The following is a 19343-nucleotide window of genomic DNA, read 5'->3' on the forward strand; positions in this document are numbered from 1 at the left end:
ATCAAGAGAGAAACTGACGTACTTCCTTCGTCTATGACTTTCCAGACGCTAATGGGGAAAGCATGTGAAGTGTTGCCATAGGAAAAGAGTTCTGCTCTACGCCACCTGCAGCCCATTGTGCAACTCTACTGCGACGTAAATGCGACTACACCCAAAAAATCTAAAAACGTCATAGAAAGCAAGTAAGCTAAGAGCGTAAAAATATTTTCACACAATCTTTCGAAATTAATTCAAAGCCAACAATTTTTTTTTTATTTGCAGCATTTGAATTGGCTTTTAGCGTTGGTTGATATAATTACCAAAAGAGTATTTTTAAATCAAAAATTTGACTAAAATTAAGAAAGGTATTTGAAACTTAACTAAATTGTAATAGCTCTGCTGATGTTGACCCGTGTTAAAGTTCTTGTGCTTGTCCTGCTGGATGTTTCTTGTGACTGCATTGTTGATCATGAATTTTTAATACGCTAATGAATTTAATTTATGTGAATGTTCGTGAAATTATGTAAACATGTCATTTAAGCCCAGCAAAATTAGTTTTTAAGTAAAAGTGCTATTTTATATTTCATCATTTCGGTTGTTTCAAGTAGCAGTTTAAATTATGCAGGGATATATTCGTAATCTGACCTGTGAAGCCAACTAAATTTGCCAAGACCCAGGTTATCCAGGAAATACATCCAGAAATAAAAGTATATGCTGGGATAGGGCGTATATGGATATCATCAGATCGAAATAGTATTTCGATTTTTTCTTTATTTAGGTCGATAGTATTTTTAAGCTAGTTTTAGTTTAAATTTATTATAACTGCTCTCTTTTATTTTGAAGTTTTATTTGGGGGTAAATTACCGAATTGTGTAGAATATTATAAATGGTGTAAACCTATTTAGTGTGATCTTGGCAAACAATAATATAATACCTTAATTCTGGTGGCCAAGGGTGTGATAAATATGTATTATATTCTGTAACGATGTAAACAAGAAATTTACTCAATCCGGAAGGATAACAAAACTCAAATAATTCATTTGCTAGTTTAAGACAGTGCTAAACATTCAAGGAACTAGCTCATTTGTTTATTTTTTTTCTGAATAAATTTGTGTGTATTCTGTAATACTTAGCTTTGTTAATCTGAAATGTTCTGATGTTTTTAAACATTATTATTTCTCAGAATTCCAATTGCTATTTTTAATTGAAAGATAATCTATATTTCATTGTTCTGTAACTTTTAGGGACCTATATTAAGATACTAAGAAAATGTTCATTCTAGACCTTAAAAAGGGCAGGGCACAAGAAGCTTGAAAGAGCCCCTAAAAAAGGGCTCACATCATAAAAAAGAGCATTATTTAAAAATATTTACTTTACTTTTAGGACACCCAAAATATAAAAAGTTTTTAATTTTATCACTAAAAAAATTTTTTGTTGTTGAGGTAATTAGTTTAAAATAATTCCTTTAATTCAATTGGTACATTCTATAAGTTGATTTTAAAGTGAGCGTAATTATGAAATTTTGAAGCGCATGATAAAATATCTATATGGTTCGAGAGTTGGTGCGAAATTTACATTTTTGTAAAATCCTAATATTGTTTTTCTTTTCATGTTGCTTATTTATACACTATTATACTATGCTTCTTTATACACTTAATTTAAAATATATTTTTCCTTCCTATCTAGATGATGAAAATCAGATTTTTTTTCTTTTCATGTTTATAATTATGCTTATTCATGCTTTCAATTGAATGTATTTTTTCTTTCTTATCTAGAAGATGAAAATGTTGGACATCCTTTTTGGAAGCTGAAGATTGTAAGCATGAAAAAATTGATGGTGGTATCCTTGGTTGTCAAAAACAAGAAGCTATCAGCTGATATAATGGTTAGTCAGTAATTAACAATAAATTTAATTTTTACATTCATTTTGGAGTACTTACCCATTGCAAGAGTAAATACCCTACCCACTGGATATTTACCTGACCCTGATTTATAGTTGCAATCTCAATAAATCGAACCTCATCTTAACTATAAGAGTTTTTGTTGAAGATTTTTCTTTCAAAGTTTTTACTACAAAATCAAAAGATTTACCCATTGTTATAAATTTAAGAAAAATTTATTAGTTACAAATTTTATGAATAAAAAACTATAAATTAGTTAATTTGAAAGAAATAATGTAATTTTTTTTTACTGAAACGAGACAAATTTTTTTTTTTTGGTGTTTTCTTTCTTTTTTGAATTTATTTGAGACATTATTTTATTTCGTATAAAAATTTTTTTAGGTCCTTATTTTTAAGTACTAGTTCCCTAAACACTCATTATTTTAGTTCAAATTTACTTACTACCCTGTCATTAAGGTTGGTAAATTTAAGCAAGGAAAAATTAAAAATATTATTACAATCAAACGAATCACTATAAAGGAAACTTGGACTGAAAACATTAAAACACATTCGATTGCTGGAGCTAGAGAAAAAAAGATTTAACATTATGAAAAAAACAACTCGATTATTATTTCTGCTAGCAATCATACAGATCTTTTTGTACATCTTTAAGCACAATTTAAGAGTGCTTTTTGTTTCCTTTTTCCTTAAATATTAAGTTGAAATTCCTAATGCGTACTTTTTAGCATTATGTTTGATAAGCGTTACAAAATGGCTAATTAAGAAAAAAATGTATGGTTAATCTTGCTAAATTTTTGTGATACAGTAGAGAACCATTTATACGGTATCCAGATAACCGGGAAACCAGAAAACCGGGAAAAATTTTGCTCGATTTTCCCGCCATTTTAAACTAGAACAATTTTAAACTAGAACGAAAAAAGCGGAAATTGGACTCATCCTCGAAGTTGAGTAGAGGAAAATGTAAGGAAGGGGAAATTTTTTTCCCCCGTTTACCCAGAGAAACGTCATTTCCTCCGTGACCTTGAAGGCAGGGAAGGGAGGAATGTTTTATTTTTTCTTTTAGGCCGTCAATCAAACTCAAGGGTGTGGCATGCTGATTTCGTTTTCTGCTTGATTTACGAGGGGGGTGGGGAAAATGCATTGCATGCATATCAGTGAACAGAAAAAGAAAAGAGAAAAATATATTTATTGGACTTCGACTAATAAAAATGAAATCTTTTTCTTTTGAATAAATTGTCATTCTTTGGAAGTGCGGTATGAATTGAAGTTTTTCTTGGTGTGGAATCACATCTGCTGTAATTAAAAATCTTGTTTTTATCAACAACAAAAAAAAATAAAATAAAAGGAGAATTGTTTATTAATTTAAACATAGAATTATTTTATGAAACAGATTGCAGTTTTGTTTTTCTGATTCCACTATGTTTGACTTTTTTTCTTTTCGCACTCAATAAATTAATTCCTTTTATTCATAAATTTTATCATTAGGTTATTATTTTTTTTTAATTCCGTTGATCTTGCCTTGTTCCGGGTTTTAATATTTATGCTAGTGCCTTTTTTAACTATCGTTTCGGTTCGATAATTTTCAAGTGTTTTTATTTAGATTAATAAGTTTTCCTTTTATTTTATTGTTTCCCCCCGTATAATTAGGTATGAAATATATTGCGTTATTTAATCATTGGTTTTGTTTATATTATTTAATTTAGGAATTGTAATTATTTTAAAAAAAATAAATATGAGAATTTTGTATTTTTTAAACTTGATTTTCTTGTCTAAACTTGCAAATTTTTTTATTCTTTTAAATGTTGTATTTCTACCATTCTTTTTTTTCTTTTTTCTCTTACTTTATGCATTACACTTTTTCCTTGTACTTCGCGTTCGATAAAACATCGATTAACGACACTTTTTGGTCGATCCAGAAAACCGGGAAATTCAGATATCCGAGATAGCGATGGTCCCGAGCATCCCGGATAATTGGTTCTCTACTGTACCACTTTTAATTGTGTAAGAATACTTTTTTTAATTCCTTATTTTCATATAAATTTTTTTTTGTCATGGAAAATTTCTTCATTAGAAGCATTCTTTTTATAAGGGTAAGCTAAGTAAGATCCAAATTGGAGTAAAGGTGTAGGAAAATACATAAAGGTGTACAAACTAGAGTATATTGTGAATGTACAAAAATAGTGTCTTATCGCTGTTAGGATGCAAGGTATGTTATTTTTAAAAGTTAAACCCTATTCTAAATTTATAAATTTCACAATTGTTTCAAATAAATTTCAAAGGACAACATCAGGCAAGACTTATAGCTAGCTTACATTGCAGCATTTATGATCAGTATAAGAAAAAATGTACCCTAAGCATTAACATCTTGTTTCTATTCATTATTTTTGAAATAACTTGCGAATAATTACCTTTTCTATTATGAGACAATATCTATAGTAACTGAAAGCAAGTAACTAAATATACTGACATTATTCGCATGATTTTGAAATTTTATGTAATTTTTTTATTTCAATAGAATGAAATACATAAGATGACTATACTCTTATGTTTTTCTCGACATAGAATAATATAATTTTTCGGTATTTCTCGGTGAAGTTATTTTTTTAAGAAAAAGTGAAATATTTGTGCCAGATTCTTGCTCTTTTTCTGATTTTCTGAAGTCATTTTTCAAATTTTAATAAATTTTTTTTCCTAGATGGAGAGAATGCTTTGAAAAAACTACTCACAAGAATTTACAGTAGATAGTTAAAGGTATTTACATAGGAAAATATTTACATAATTGAAAAATACAGTACCGCTCAAAATTTATCAGTACACCTAGAAACTTATAAAAAAATGGCAAAATTCAAAGTTTCATAACTTCTTTAAAAATGATCAAAAATGCTTATGCTTTAGCTCATTTTGAAGCTTAAAATCTCTACTTTTATGTATTCTAATTGTTTTTGATTAATATATTTTGCAACTATGTACAATTACACACTAAACAATCATAGAAAATTGTATTAATTTTTTGTGAAGTTTGACGCGATGTACGGGTACAAAGAGGTTAGATATTGTTAATTTTTATTATACCATTGAAAAATTTGGACTTTTAGCTTTCATTAAAAAAAAAAAAAAATTCCAAAAGAACATGTTTTTTGACGAAGTTATTGTCAAATAAAAAAAAAAGTTTTTTTTTCGGAATTTAATGATTTTTCAGCTGTTATAATGAATTTTAGTGTAATTATAATATGATATGAAAATTTTTTAATTAAAATAAATTAAAATTTAATATTTCTCAATAATATTATTTCATAATTTATTATAACAATTTTAACTTTTTTTTTTGGAAAATATAATAATGAAATAAGAATCAACGTTTACAATTTAATATTTTGAAATTTATTTTTTCGTATTTTTCTCAGAAAAAATTTGAAAACAAAAATGTAATAATGAAAAAATATTTTACATCATATTTTGCTTTCTTTAAAATATCCTCCCCATGTTTTTATAATTGCAGCACACAACGTTGTAAACGTTGATTCTTATTTAATTATTATATTTTCCGAAAAAAAAAGTTAAAATTGTTATAATAAATTATGAAATAATATTATCGAGAAATATTAAATTTTAATTTATTTTAATTAAAAAATTTTCATATCATATTATAATTACACTAAAATTCATTATAATTGCTGAAAAATCATTAAATTCTGAAAAAAAACCTTTTTTTTTATTTGACAATAACTTCGTCAAAAAACATGTTTTTTCGGAATTTTTTTTTTTAAATGAAAGCTAAAAGTTCAAATTTTTCAATGGTATAATAAAAATTAATGATATCTAACCCCTTTGTGCCCGTACATCGCGTCAAACTTCACAAAAAATTAATACAATTTTCTATGATTGTTTAGAGTGTAATTGTACATAGTTGCAAAATATATTAATTAAAAACAATTAAAGTACATAAAAGTAGAGATTTTAAGCTTCAAAATGAGCTAAAGCAGAAGCAGTTTTGATCATTTTTAAAGAAGTTATGACACTTTGAATTTTGCCATTTTTTTATAAGTTTCTAGGTGTACTGATACTTTTGAGCGGTACTGTAACTTAAGCCAATAATTCTCTTTCGTGTGTGTATTTATAACAACTACTGAAATCAAACTTTAAATTTTTTAATTGATAAAGAACGAGTTCATGTGCCAACAATATGAATTTTTAACATGTGGGTAATTTATTTTTGTAACATAATAGACCTGCTAAATGTAACTAAGGTGCTGGTTTTCAGTTTTGCTATCTAAATTTATTAATTTAATATTACCTTCATTACTACTTACCTTTAACTACCTTAAATAACCTTTTATATATTTAACATTCTATTATGTAAACACTTTTTGAATGGTATAGTTACATATTGATCAATTATTTTGTTAAAAGTTTAAAATCATCCTATCATTAATTTTACTTAGTGTTAAATTTTTCTAGTCTATTTCTTATAATTGGAATATGAAAAATACTATGAATATTGTTGTAAGTAGGGTGTCAGCTCTGTGAAATGCATATTTATCAACAATCTTAATTTAATAGAATATAAAGTCATATCTGTAAAATAGGCTACAGCAGATAAAATACTGTAAAATTTATATTTCAAAATTGGTTGCTTATAAGTTATATTTTCTTACATTATTTAGATTTTATATTTTTTTCAAAAACATAAATATTTAATATGCATATAATGAATATTTATTAACTAGCTTAAATAATTAAGTAATTTCAGGTCAGATCTGTGTACTGTAAAATTTCTATTTTAACCCACTGACGGTTCTGCACGTAAAAAATCGCATTTTAACCTGCAGTCTTCTCTGCATAGCAAAACCGGTTTTCCCATGTTAACTGATAGGGGAACTGTGTGTAGGGGAGAAACATTCTCCCAATTTTGCCCATTTCCTTAACTGCCAGTGGGTTAAAATTAGTTGCTTATAAGTTATATTTTCCTGCATTATTTAGATATTATATTTTCTTCTATAACACAACAATTAAAATGTATAGTTAGTTACTAAATTTGCCGCAGATATAACAGTCTTAACTTTTTTTTATGTGTATTTTTTCAATCCTTTTTTTCATTCAATTATTTTTTCTTTTTCTTCTTTTTTACTATCCCATGCTTTTAGATTTTGTATTTTGACAAATACCCTGGGTATTTACCCAGGTGAATACTTAAAATTCATAAGTGCCTGGGTATTTATGAATTTTATTGAAAATTCTATTATCATGTTCTTTTGGGTGTTAAAAAATTATATATATATTTAAGGTACAATTAAGTTTTACTTACATTGTTTGAAGTTAATTAGTTCTTAACTAAGAAAAAAAATTCCTTCATAAATTATTGGAATCATTGTATTTTAGTTTTTATTTGAGAGTGACTATGGTTTAATCATCCTGAAGTTCACAGTTTGATTCATAATTCCCAATGTTTCTCAGCTCAGAAATATATTTTTAAAATATAAAGGAACGCTTAAGGAAAACTCAACATACATATATTTACATATTGATATAAATATATATCACATAACACCACCTAAAAAGTGCATCCACCACCCTCCAAAATATTCCTTGTCCATCCCTGACTTCCATAATTCTATAAACAAATATTGAAGTATTTTATTATAAGCACTACAATTCATTTATAAAAGGAGAAAAAAAATTACTTATTTTTTAACATCACCTTTAGCTTTGATCACTGCATATAAACAATTACATGGAATAAACAAGTGTTTGACAATTTTCTTTCAAGTCTTAGTAGTCCTAATGCTTTTCGCTTTTTGTTAATTAGAGCAACTTCTTATAGTTCTTTCTTTATTATCCATAAACTATCAGTTGGGTAAGATCTGGGGAATTAACTGGCTATGGTGCCGTTGTGATTTTGTATTAAGCAAGATCTTGAAATATTTTAGTGTATGGTGTGAGGCTAGTTGAGAAATAAAATCATCTTCATTTGTGCTCATGCAATTCCATACTATCACACCAGCTTCACGCACTTTTTCCGATACTATTGTATAAATGCATATCCAAACTCAAATGCCTTGATTTTCATAAGAGGCACAGTACATAGTTTCGTCACTAATATTTTCTTTCAGTCTTTCAATCCTCATAACAAACTTGATTTGTATCATCACTTTCTTTTAAGGTTTTGTTTTATGGTCTAAAGTAGTTTTGTTTGAGAGAAATATGAAATTGAAGGTGCTGAATTGATTTTTTTTTAACTTCACCATTCAGTTTTTTTTTTTTTTTTTCAATTTATGTTTGATTTTTGGTAACCATTAAAATTATTATTTCTTTTTCTTCTACTGATACTGCTATATGATTTTTGGTGAGAATAATCTGAACTGTTAGCTATATATATTTGAATTTTACTTGTTTGATATGAGTTATTAACTCTAAGTTTTTTATTGATTCTGAAATATCAGGAAAAACGTTCCCTTTTGAAACAAGCATAAAACACAGAAAATCAAAATAATCGTTTAACAAATCAATAAATTAGTTTTTTTCTTGGATATTTAATATATATTTCAGTAAAACAAATTTTTTTTTTTTTAGTTTGCCCTTTGTCTTTTTTAAACGTAGTCTGGCATATATCTGCTGTTATAAAAAATTTCCTTATTTTTTTCTTTAATTTTTCCTTAGCCCATTATAAAGCCTGTATTGTATGACATATTCTGTTTTTCTATGTTTTAATTTATTTTTTCTCGAGTGCAGTCTCACTTTTCAAGTCAAGATCATTATAAATAAAATACATCGTTCATATCGTTATAAATAAAATATTAAGAAACTATTCCAACATAAAATTATAATAACTATGTATTTGACTAGTAAAATAAGCTTATTTCGCAAAAAATATCGACCTTTAAAAGAAAAGTTTATTTGAAAATTGACTAACCCTGAATTTTTATTATAAAAACTTTTTGTTCAACTTCTAAACTTATAAGTCCATATTCAAATACTAACTAAATGTATAACTTTAAATTTATAATTTTTATTCAGTAAGGGTCAGATATTCCATTTAAATGTTTGACTTATGTTTATTTTGTCCTAAATTGAAGTACATCAAAATCAGAGGAGCTTCATTATAAAGTAATAAACTAATGCAGTATATATACCTGAAACTCAGTAAAGTTGAAGTCTCTATGCACTCTTTTAACTTTCAAACAGCTGCAGCTATTTTAAAATGTCTGTGGCTATTATTGTGTCTAGGTATTGTAAAATAGCTAGTACTGCATGATTATATTATTTAGAATGCCAACCCGAAGAAAGTTGGGGATTTGTCTCGACAAGATATTAGCTCTATCCTTAAGAGATTAGGGGAAAAGTAATGATAATGTAAAGTCTTTGAAAATTATTTCTCATTTTGATAACATATATAGTGCTTAAAAATATTTTTTAAGTGCTTAAAAATTACTTTTACTTATTTTTGTGTGATTACGCTACACACTCTGGAAAAGCTCTTTGAGTACTTAAACTGATCATAGTACAATAAAAATTGCTAAATCCCAACTCTTTCATAAAAAGTAAATATGTTCAGTTAAACCTATTTGCACATAAAAACCCTTATAACTTCCAAACTATGAAACTTTCAAACTTCATTATCTTTGCTTGTCTTTATGTCTGACTTTACTTGTCTGCTGCAGAAACTCACTTTAAACTTAAAATATCTGCATTTTGCTTTAAACTATAACTTTTGAAACATTTAACAGCTTTGTTCTAAATATTTTTATGTTCACTTATTTTGGTAGAATGATTCTAGAATTTATTTTTCTTCCAATTTTAAGTAATAAAGTCTCCTAGTTTTACTAGTTCCTTAGCTTTGTGATTACATATTTGAGATTAAAGGAGTAAATATGATGTAAGTACTCATTTTTCCAAACATAGAAGTTATTTAAAATTTTAATAATGTCACTGGGAAATAAAATTATATATATATAGGAATGAATGTTTGTATGTCTTTGTGCTAAGTCTGTGTTCCAAAAATAATGAAATTTGGCATATTTATAACTCGCAGCACTAAGAAGGTCAGTGTCATAGCATTCTATGACGAACTGTTCAAGCGGGATAAGCCAGCGACAAATTTCGTAGTTAATTTGTCTTGCAAGGCACAAGAAACGTTACTGTTATAAATGTTAAACTGGCTAATAATGAAACCCAAAAACCATAAGATAGTGTGATTCTCCAAAAATGCCTTTTATTTAAAAGTATTCTTGTTCTGAAGGTTATATTTTTCTTCAAATTGTATTTTCATGTATCTGACATTCATTGCTTGAAAATATTTTACGTTTTTCAGCAGGCGAGCTACACTGATTCGCTTCTAACAGATCAGCATTTGAATCCCAGCCCTCCTTCTACCAGTTCCTCTTGCTGGTCAATGTCTTCTTCTGTATCCTTACCTCCAGGCAGAGTCAGAAGTAAGTTAGTTATTTGTCTATTTTTTTTTTAAATTTAATTCTAAAGGCTTTTTCTTATTCCATTATAGAAAAAAAAAATTTCATACGATTTTTTTTTTCTTATTGTAATTTAAACAATAGCTTTCTTGATTTTTTTGGTGGTCAGCCAACAATTATCTAATCCGAATTCAACTAAATTAAAGAGCATTTTTACGCTAAATTAATTTATGCATTTTATAAGGTATTAATCATAAACTTTTGTAGAGAAGAAAAGGAAATTCTTACTTTTACGTATTTCACCATCAGTCTTAGAATTTTTTAAGCGAATTCAAAAGTTTTTGCTTATAATTATGTTAAAAAAAAATTATGAAGATTCTATACAAAATACAACTTTTAGTATATGTAACTTTTTTTTAAAATTTAATAGTAATAGTCAAAAAACTATTGGATTGTAAGGTATATAAGTTTTTAGATAATTTTAAAGAATGCAGTTGTAAATTGCGAAATGCAAAAATTTAGCAAAATTGTTCGATTAGTTTTTGGGAAATCAATTGCATTACTGTTAAGTAATATTATATATTATTTGTGCAATTTAGAGTTCAGATTCTTAATAGTTAAAATAATTTAAAATAAAAAATCTTATTGAAGTAAAATTTATAATATTTAATATATATATCTTTCTTTTAAACAAAATCTGATTTTTATGTACCCTGATAAATTTGTCCTCCGATGTTTCGTTCAAGGCTGCTACAACCCTAAACACGAAATCACCTGGTATATTTCTTTGCTTAGCAAGTTAATAATTTGTTTGCTAAAACTACTTCGGCAGAGAGACCTTATAAAAAAAAGTTCTTTATATATCATTGTTAATAAGTCAGGTTGATTTTGGTTAATTAGTTTTAAATGGTTTGCATTAATTAAATAATATTAACCTTTTTTTTATTACTAATATTAAGAATTTTAGTGTAGTTTTATAGTTAAATGGTATTTAGTATTTAAGATTTTATAGTTAAATGATATTTAGTATAAGTTAATTATTATTTTCTTTTTTTTTACTAAAATTACTAATGCAGAAAAATCTTAAATACTAATTTTGTTAATTTGTATAACAGAACAGGAAAACTTAAAAGATAGTTTATGTTTTCTCAGAATTAAGAAGAAACTTCGAAAAACCATTTTTTTCAAAATAGATTAAAATAAATGTAAAATCTGCCTCATTGATTTAGATTTTTTTTAAAACTCAAAAGAAAATGTTTTTGTTCATTATATATTTGATTACTTGATTATTTATTTCGTTATTTATTTGATTTGCTGATTAAACAAAGTATTTTTAGTCATCAAAATTTAATTTTTGAATGATCAAAATGTAAAAATAAAAATTTAAAATGTAAAATGTCAAAGTGAAGTGTACATTGATGTACAGTCCGCAAAAAAAAAAAAAAAAACGAATCACCCTGAATAACTTTCGTTCTAATGATTGGATTTTCACAAACTAAGTGTCAATCTTAAAGGTTCCGGGGGGTGACCTCAAATATGCTAATTAATTAGTGCTAATCAATTAAGTTACGAAATCAGACACAAAAACGTACTTTCTCTGACTAAACATAAATTTTTTTTTACATATTTGGATTCTTAACCTTCGAAATATAGAGGGTAGCCGCAATCTGGGAAACATGGTCCCCATAGTTTGATCAGGAGAGCGATTCAAAGTTCGTACCCCTTAATGTTAATTTCACTTTTTACGTTTTTAGTCATATTTTTAAAACTAATGAAGCAATTCAAAGAAAATTACACCCACTCATAAAACTCACTTACCCAAAGATAATTTCATGAAAAAAATAATTTTTAATAATTATTAATTATTTTTTATTATTTAATTAAATTGAGGATGAAAAAAATTTTGAATTATAAGGTATGAATTTTTTTATGCCATATTAATCTACATATTTTTCAATTGAAAAATCTAAAGTTTCAACTGTTTTTATTTATTAGAAGCTGAGAAAGATTAAAATTAATTATTTTTAAAAAAACAATTTGGCGACGATAAAGAAATGATTAAATGAGGCGATTAATATTAAAATGTGATAAACTTGCGAGGAACTTGACTTCGCGCGCATAGCGTAAAATTTCATTCATATTTTTTTCCCTAATAATCGTTTGCTAATCTTTTTATTTTAATTTCTTTCAAACCATAAGATATAATGTTTCTTTTTTATTCGTTTAATAATTTATTTACAATTTAGTAAAGAAATTTGAATGAAGCATTTTGAATAAAAAACACTTTATTCAACGAATGCCTAGGTTTATAAAAGCGTGCATCTGATAGAATATGATTTTACATCAGATTGTGCTTATTTAATGTGATTATTTTTTATTTTTTGATTTTGTTTTTCAAACACTGATACAATTTCAATAATATACATACGTATGCATAGATTTGGAATAATATATTTATCAATATCTTGAATATATATTTCATAAATACTAATAAAAATACACAGTCAACATTTTTAAGCATCTCTCACATCACAAATTTCTCAACATCTTATAGGGTAAACTAACCAATGAAGGAACATTTAAGCTTAGCTTGCCTTTAAAAAAAATCATGAACATTTCAAAATTTTTAATTTTAGCTAAATGATGTTGTCGACATATTTGTTATTAAATGAGAATTAGGTAAAAAAAAATTTTATAACTTACATAATATTGTTTTAAGCTTTTGGTGGTTTAAATAATAAGTAGTAAGATAACCAAGTGAAGGAACAGTTCTTACCAGTGAATAAACACTAAATTTTCCAGTGAATGAACACTTAATTTTGAGATTGTTTGATGCTCGTTAGGAATTCATAGGCCACACAAGTGTCTAAAAACAAGATTTTACTTGGAATTACAACATGTAACCACAGTTAACGTGGAAAATGTTACTTTTTTTTTCAGTCATGGAATGGAAAGTAAAATATGTTTGAATACATAATTTAAAAAAAAAATATTTCATTTTTTTTTTCTCACAGTTTAATAGTCTATTCTAAATTATGAATGTTTATTTTTTTGTTTACTCTTTTCCCCATATTTTTTGAAGCTTTTTTTTAAATCTTTTTAAGTATTTTTTTTCTCTTTGTCATACTTTCTGCTTGAACTTTTTTTCAGCTCTTTCAATCTCTTTAAATTTTCGTTCTTTTTCTGAAGTTAATGCAAAAAAGTAATTTATTTCTTTTTCTTTTGATTTAACCTTCCTCTTTTTTCAAAATTTTTGGCTAATGTAAATGTATCCTCGAAATTTCTTTTGATTTTTCAGTACCATTTCTAGAATTCCTCACTGGATAATAAATGAGAAAAAGGAGTTTCGAAGTTTGAGTAAAATCCATCTCTCATTGACTTATATCTAGTAGGTCTTCAGCAGTACTTACCATTTACTTATGGAACCAATTGTTTTTGCAACTAACAATGCCTTAAGAGGACTTATCTCAAAATCAGTTTTCAAGATACTTTCATTATCAATGCTAGTTGTATCAGCTTCAGTGCCAAAATTTAATTAACCAAATGTTCTTTTTGAAATAAATTGTTCCATATGGAGAAAAGCACAGGCTATTGGATATTTGGGAGATTAAACTTTTCTGTCAATGTTCTTTTAAAAATTTGCAACAGAACTTGTGAGATTTCCTTCTCAAGCTCCTGAAGAAATAGTGCATCGTTACTCTCGAAGCACGTGTTTTGTTGATAAGCTGTCTTGCTCATTAAATCTTGGTGTCTGTTTTGCATGCATTTGTTAAAGTCAAAGTTTTCTACATCGAATGGAAAAATATCGCATTTCATAAAAGCATTTTAACTTCATCAGTTGATGCCTCAAAATCTTATTTAAAAATGGATGTAAAACTTTCTCGACATATTGTTTTACAATTCTTTTGTTTTCAAGATCTAACGGGAAATTTCCATGAATTAGGTAGAAAACTAAACCAGAAAATTTGTTTTGATGAACGAAACTTGCTCAGTTTCAAATTGATATTAGTTTTATACCTAGGGAATAGGGAATTTAATAGCATTTTTAATTACCCATGGGTAATAACATTTGCAATATATTTGTAAAATGTTGCTTCAGTCATCGTTTTATTTCATGAATCGCTTTTTCCAATGAAATATTTAGCAGGGACTGATTCTGTAATATCTCAAAGGATTCTTCAGTAATTCTTTTATTCTTTTGAATTCTTTTCTGAAGTTATTCAAGCCTGACAAGTCTTGAGAATGGGTGATTATATTTGAACTCTCGAAACATGTTGACTTTTACTTCCCTCTTCATATTCTAATGCACATTCGTAAGGTTTTCTATAATCTACGATATTTCTATAACTCAAAGAATTGCTGAATGCTTAGTGGCATTTTAAAAGCATTGAAATATGTTATGTTTAAGAATAAGATATTGAAATATACGATAAAAGCCAGATGAGTTTTTATCGTCAATTATACTGTTTTACATTTGGATCTTGATCATTATTTTGATAAGGATTTTACACTCGTTAAAGTAAACATATGCATTTCAATATTTTAACAGGATTCATGTGGTCTTTGAAAACGTAAGAGCACCAATATTGTAAAAGTTATATTTAACTTAAAAATTAAAGTTTTGAGACCAGATACTTTGAGTTAATGAAATTAAATATTTTAACTTTTAAGTTTTTGTGCCCCCATTTCAGTATCTTAAGGATCTTACGAGCTCTGTTTAAAAAGAGAGTATCAGATATATACAGGGTGATTCTAAAAAGATGGGCAAAATTTTAGTAAGTGATAGTACACACCCAAGCAAACAATTTTCATCAAAGGATGCATGGTCGAAAACAAAACGCAAAACTGCTAAAGGGCGTCAAAGTTCATGTTCTTATATGAGGCAAAAACACACAAAGAACGATAAAATTAAGTTATAAAAGCAAATTTAATGGCATGTGATTACAATAAATGTTCAAAACAGTGGCCGGCAGCGACTATGCACGCAGTACAACAGCGAAGAAAAGATAGGTGAACATTCTGAAACACACCAGGCATATCACGAACTTTCCCTGCAGCGGCCGAAAGCTTGGCGACAAGTTCTTCTGCAGTTTCAATGGGAGTCTTATACATAAGACGTTTGCATCAAACAACTTTCCAAATGCGCCAGCACCTTTGCGTTTTGTTTTCGACCATGCATTCTTTGATAAAAATTGTTTGTTTGGGTGTGTACTATCACTTCCTAAAATTTTGCCCATCTTTTTAGAATCACCCTGTATAAGAAAACGAAAATAATCATAGTAGCAGTATTTGGTGGTAAATGTAGCTTATCGTAATTGAAGAATATGCTGTGGACATTTTATGGTGAATTTACAAACGTAAGTTTTGGAATGTAGCGAAACATGAGGATGCTATTTGCTAATCATCTTTATCCAAAGAAAACCATGTAACCTAAATATCTAGCAGAATGAAGCGATTTTTTAAACAATGAATCTTACAATATGCAACATTATTTCAATATCTTATTCTTAAACATAACATATTTCAATGTTTTTAAAATGCCGCTAAACATTCAGCAATTCCTTGAGTTATAGAAAAAAGAAATATCGTAAATTATGGAAAACCTTGTTAATGTGCATTAGAATTACTATACAATCTACATTTAATTTTCAAGCACTTTTTTCCTTCAAACTTTCTTGCCTCGAAGACTCTATTAAAGCTGTAAAAATGATTATCCCTAAAATTTTGTATATAGCTATAATAAGTTATGTTAATTTGATTTTAGTATGAGATCCTCTAATAAATATAGCAAAAGCAGCATAATCTAAATAATATCAGATAAAAAGTTCATGTATTTAAATTCTAAAAACTTAGAAAATCATAAATAATTTATAAATCAATTCAAATTTTCTTTTCAAATAGGATTAAAAAATTATTTTTTTTGCATTTTGGACAGAAATCAGCTTAAAAATTGTCTATTGCCTAGAAACTACGAGATATTTACTATTAACAACTAATTAAACCTCTCCGAGCAATCACGAAACATTATTTCATTTTTTTACAGTCAGGGATTGGTTGCCTAGCAATCTAGTAAAATTAAGCATTCCTCTTTTGAATTAGTCAATGGGTTATCTTAAAATAATCATTTGCGCAGGCGACTTTTTTTGGCGGTTTTCTGGACTATCGCCAAATATATAAACCTTTATTGCGACCCAATTTACTACTCAATTTTTTTTAAATTTTATCTACCCCCCCTAATTTACATGTCTAGATTCCAAATATGTAAAAAAAAATATATGTTTATTCAGAGAAAGTACGTTTTTGTGTCCGATTTCGAAACTTAATTAATAGTTAGCACTAATTAATTAGCATGTTTGAGGTCACCCCCAGAAACCATTAAGATTGACACTTAGTTCGTGAAAATCCGATCATTAGAACGAAAGTTATTCAGGGTGATTCTTCTTTTTTTTTTGCGGACTGTACACTTCCATGCAATTGTAAAGTTAGACTGAATATTTTTGTTTAAATTTGTAAAAGAGGGTTTTTAAGGTGCAAAAGAAACTTTTATATTTTCTCTTTTATAGCATATTTTATTTTCATTATTTCAAAAGAGGTGCCAATAAGTTTAAAATTATACATTTTTGCCTATTTTGATATTACCTTTTGCTCTGTATATTTTCAATTAATCAGTATTAAGCTTAAACAAATACAACATGTCTTCATGGTACTAGTGTAGACAAATGGTGGTATGGGTAGTGTGGACAATGACTCTGTTCAACTTCCAATGGAATAAATGTTTATTGGTTAAATATATAATTCATTTGATATTGGTTAAATATATAATTCATTTGATATTGATTAAATATATAATTCATTCATTTCCTAAATCAAAATGATTTTGCAAAATAATATACCTTTACAATTAATGATTTCAATATTTAGCACAAAACCTTTAGATTAATTCATCCCTTAAAAGTTTTAAGAAAATTTAAAGGTGGTGTTTTATCAAGTTTGATAAAAGAATACCATTCAATATAGATAACTTAAAGAATTTTTGCCATACGTTAAATTAAAACAACAAATGGTTCTCTTTTGCCAGTGGTTTTCATTATCCCAGTGAGGGAAATATCACTAAACCATGCTCTCCTCGTGTTATCCATTCAAACCATTACATCATCAAGTTAAAATTATGGTTATTAAAACTGATTCAATTTTAAGTTGATTCAATGCTATCAAATAAATCGAATTAAGTAGTAATTTTTAATGTATTGATTTTGTTTAAAATGTCTTTTTTAGTTAAGTGAAATGCCCTCCAATAAGGCTTAGATTGTAATTGATTTCATTTTTGCTTTAGATATACCATTCTGAGTCATGATAAATGACTACTTAATAAATTATCAAATTCGTAACTAGCACCTTAACTTGTCCACATTAGTCCGGTGTAGTAAAGATAGCGAGGGGGGAAATTACTACAGAAAACTTAAACAACTTTGTAATTCTAGATATAAACCAGAATACAGGTTCAGATTATTATTGAAAAAAATTCTTGACTAGTTAAAAACTATATTTAATTAGATTTTTAGACAAATTTGTAGGAAATGTATCTCTCCAAAACTAACCACCAGAAGGGTGTATGTTAACACACATAACCAAACCCTCACCTCCTATAAAATATTTCACCTTAAAAAGTTCATTAATAATGTTTGAATTGTAAACTAAAAAATTTTTATGTTTTCAGCACAATTTGGACACTCCTCTGACACTCCTTCTGGCGTTCTCTTCCCTTTTTATGATCACGATACTTAAAAGGTGTATCTTGCTGGAAAGGTCAAATATTTGCTTGATTTTCTTTCTTTTAAAGTCTTAAACAAAATAATGCTTTTTAATGAATAATATGCTATTTTTATAACTATTAAGAGTTTGGAACATCTCAGGGTTCTTAGTTGTCCTGATATTCTTGATATTTTTGATCATATATTGTCCTGATTTTTATCTGCTTTGTCATGATATTCCTGATTTTTGTGTGTTCAGAACATTCCATTTTCTACAATTCAAGATAGATTCAAGTTAACAAGTCTTATATACTAGTGCTTTGGTATTTAATATTTGTAGTGGTAGTTACGCCACATTATTCCCCTTCCAAAATTTTATCTGTGATAGAATTCTATTAATGGATAATACTAGTTGATTCATGCTTTTTTTTATTTTTATCAATTTGCATTGATAAAAATATTCTTAATTTTTTTTTGTTTATAGCATTTCGCTCATTCAAAGATTTAATAGGCATTTTAATTCGTAATACAATAATTTATTGACGATCTTAAAATAAATTGGTATTAATTTAGAAGTTTAAAAAAAGTAGCTGAGTATTGTTCCCTGCAGTATATTATTCGGCTTAACCTAATATTCGATTTGTACTTTGAATACCGAAAACTATCCTAAAATTTTTTATATCACACTTAGGAAAAAAAATTACATTGTATATTGCATGATTGACATTATTTAAAAATTGTAATATGAAATTTAAGATTGAAATTGTCTGTAAAAATTGTAAAAAAATTAAAAATTTTATGTAAAAGAAAAAATATTTTTTACTCCATAACATTGGTACACATTACAAATGAGAAAAATATGCTTCATATATTACATATTTGTTTATTCAAGAAATAGGTTTACAGAACTGTTTGTTAACAGAATGTCATTATACTTTCAATCAGAGGCTTGATAAATTTATTTAATTACTATTATTTATATGTTTCCCATTTTATGAAGAAAGGATTTAGTACAATATAGTAATAAGTAACTTTTTGTTCCAAATGTGATATTTTTGCTGTTTTTGTTAACTGTTTAAAAGATATTTTCAACATGCTTCCCGAAGTTCCAATAAATGACAATAAATGTTAAATATATTTTTTTACCTAAACAGAAAACCTTATATGATTAGCCCAACGATTTTAACCCTTGACCCATTAACAGTGATAATCTTACACTTAACTTTCTGGTCGGTGCAAACCGGGAGAAAAACCCACATAGACCAATCATTGAACCCGGGACACCTCATTGCGAGGGGAATTTCTTT

The 19343-nt window shown here is 27.0% G+C and overlaps 1 protein-coding gene across 7 annotated transcripts in view; it reads left to right on the forward strand.

Moving 5' to 3' along the window:
- Positions 1-19343, forward strand: part of LOC147817057 (uncharacterized) — a 41367-nt gene continuing 22024 nt past the window's right edge. The window contains exons 1-4 of one of the 7 annotated variants that reach the window (XM_087154313.1): positions 226-344; positions 1755-1864; positions 10189-10309; positions 18003-18091. In XM_087154313.1, the coding sequence (XP_087010439.1) occupies positions 1802-1864; positions 10189-10309; positions 18003-18070 (252 nt within the window). In that variant the 5' untranslated portion in view covers positions 226-344; positions 1755-1801 and the 3' untranslated portion in view covers positions 18071-18091. Of the gene's footprint in view, positions 183-223; positions 345-561; positions 758-1754; positions 1865-10188; positions 10310-18002; positions 18092-19343 lie in introns of those variants that run through there. The other 6 variants (XM_087154311.1, XM_087154312.1, XM_087154309.1 and 3 more) reach the window with 6 other exon arrangements.

Source organism: Parasteatoda tepidariorum, chromosome 1, assembly GCF_982258835.1.
Source record: "Parasteatoda tepidariorum strain Cologne lab strain chromosome 1, Ptep-v5.0, whole genome shotgun sequence".
In the NCBI taxonomy this organism is placed as follows: domain Eukaryota; kingdom Metazoa; phylum Arthropoda; class Arachnida; order Araneae; family Theridiidae; genus Parasteatoda; species Parasteatoda tepidariorum.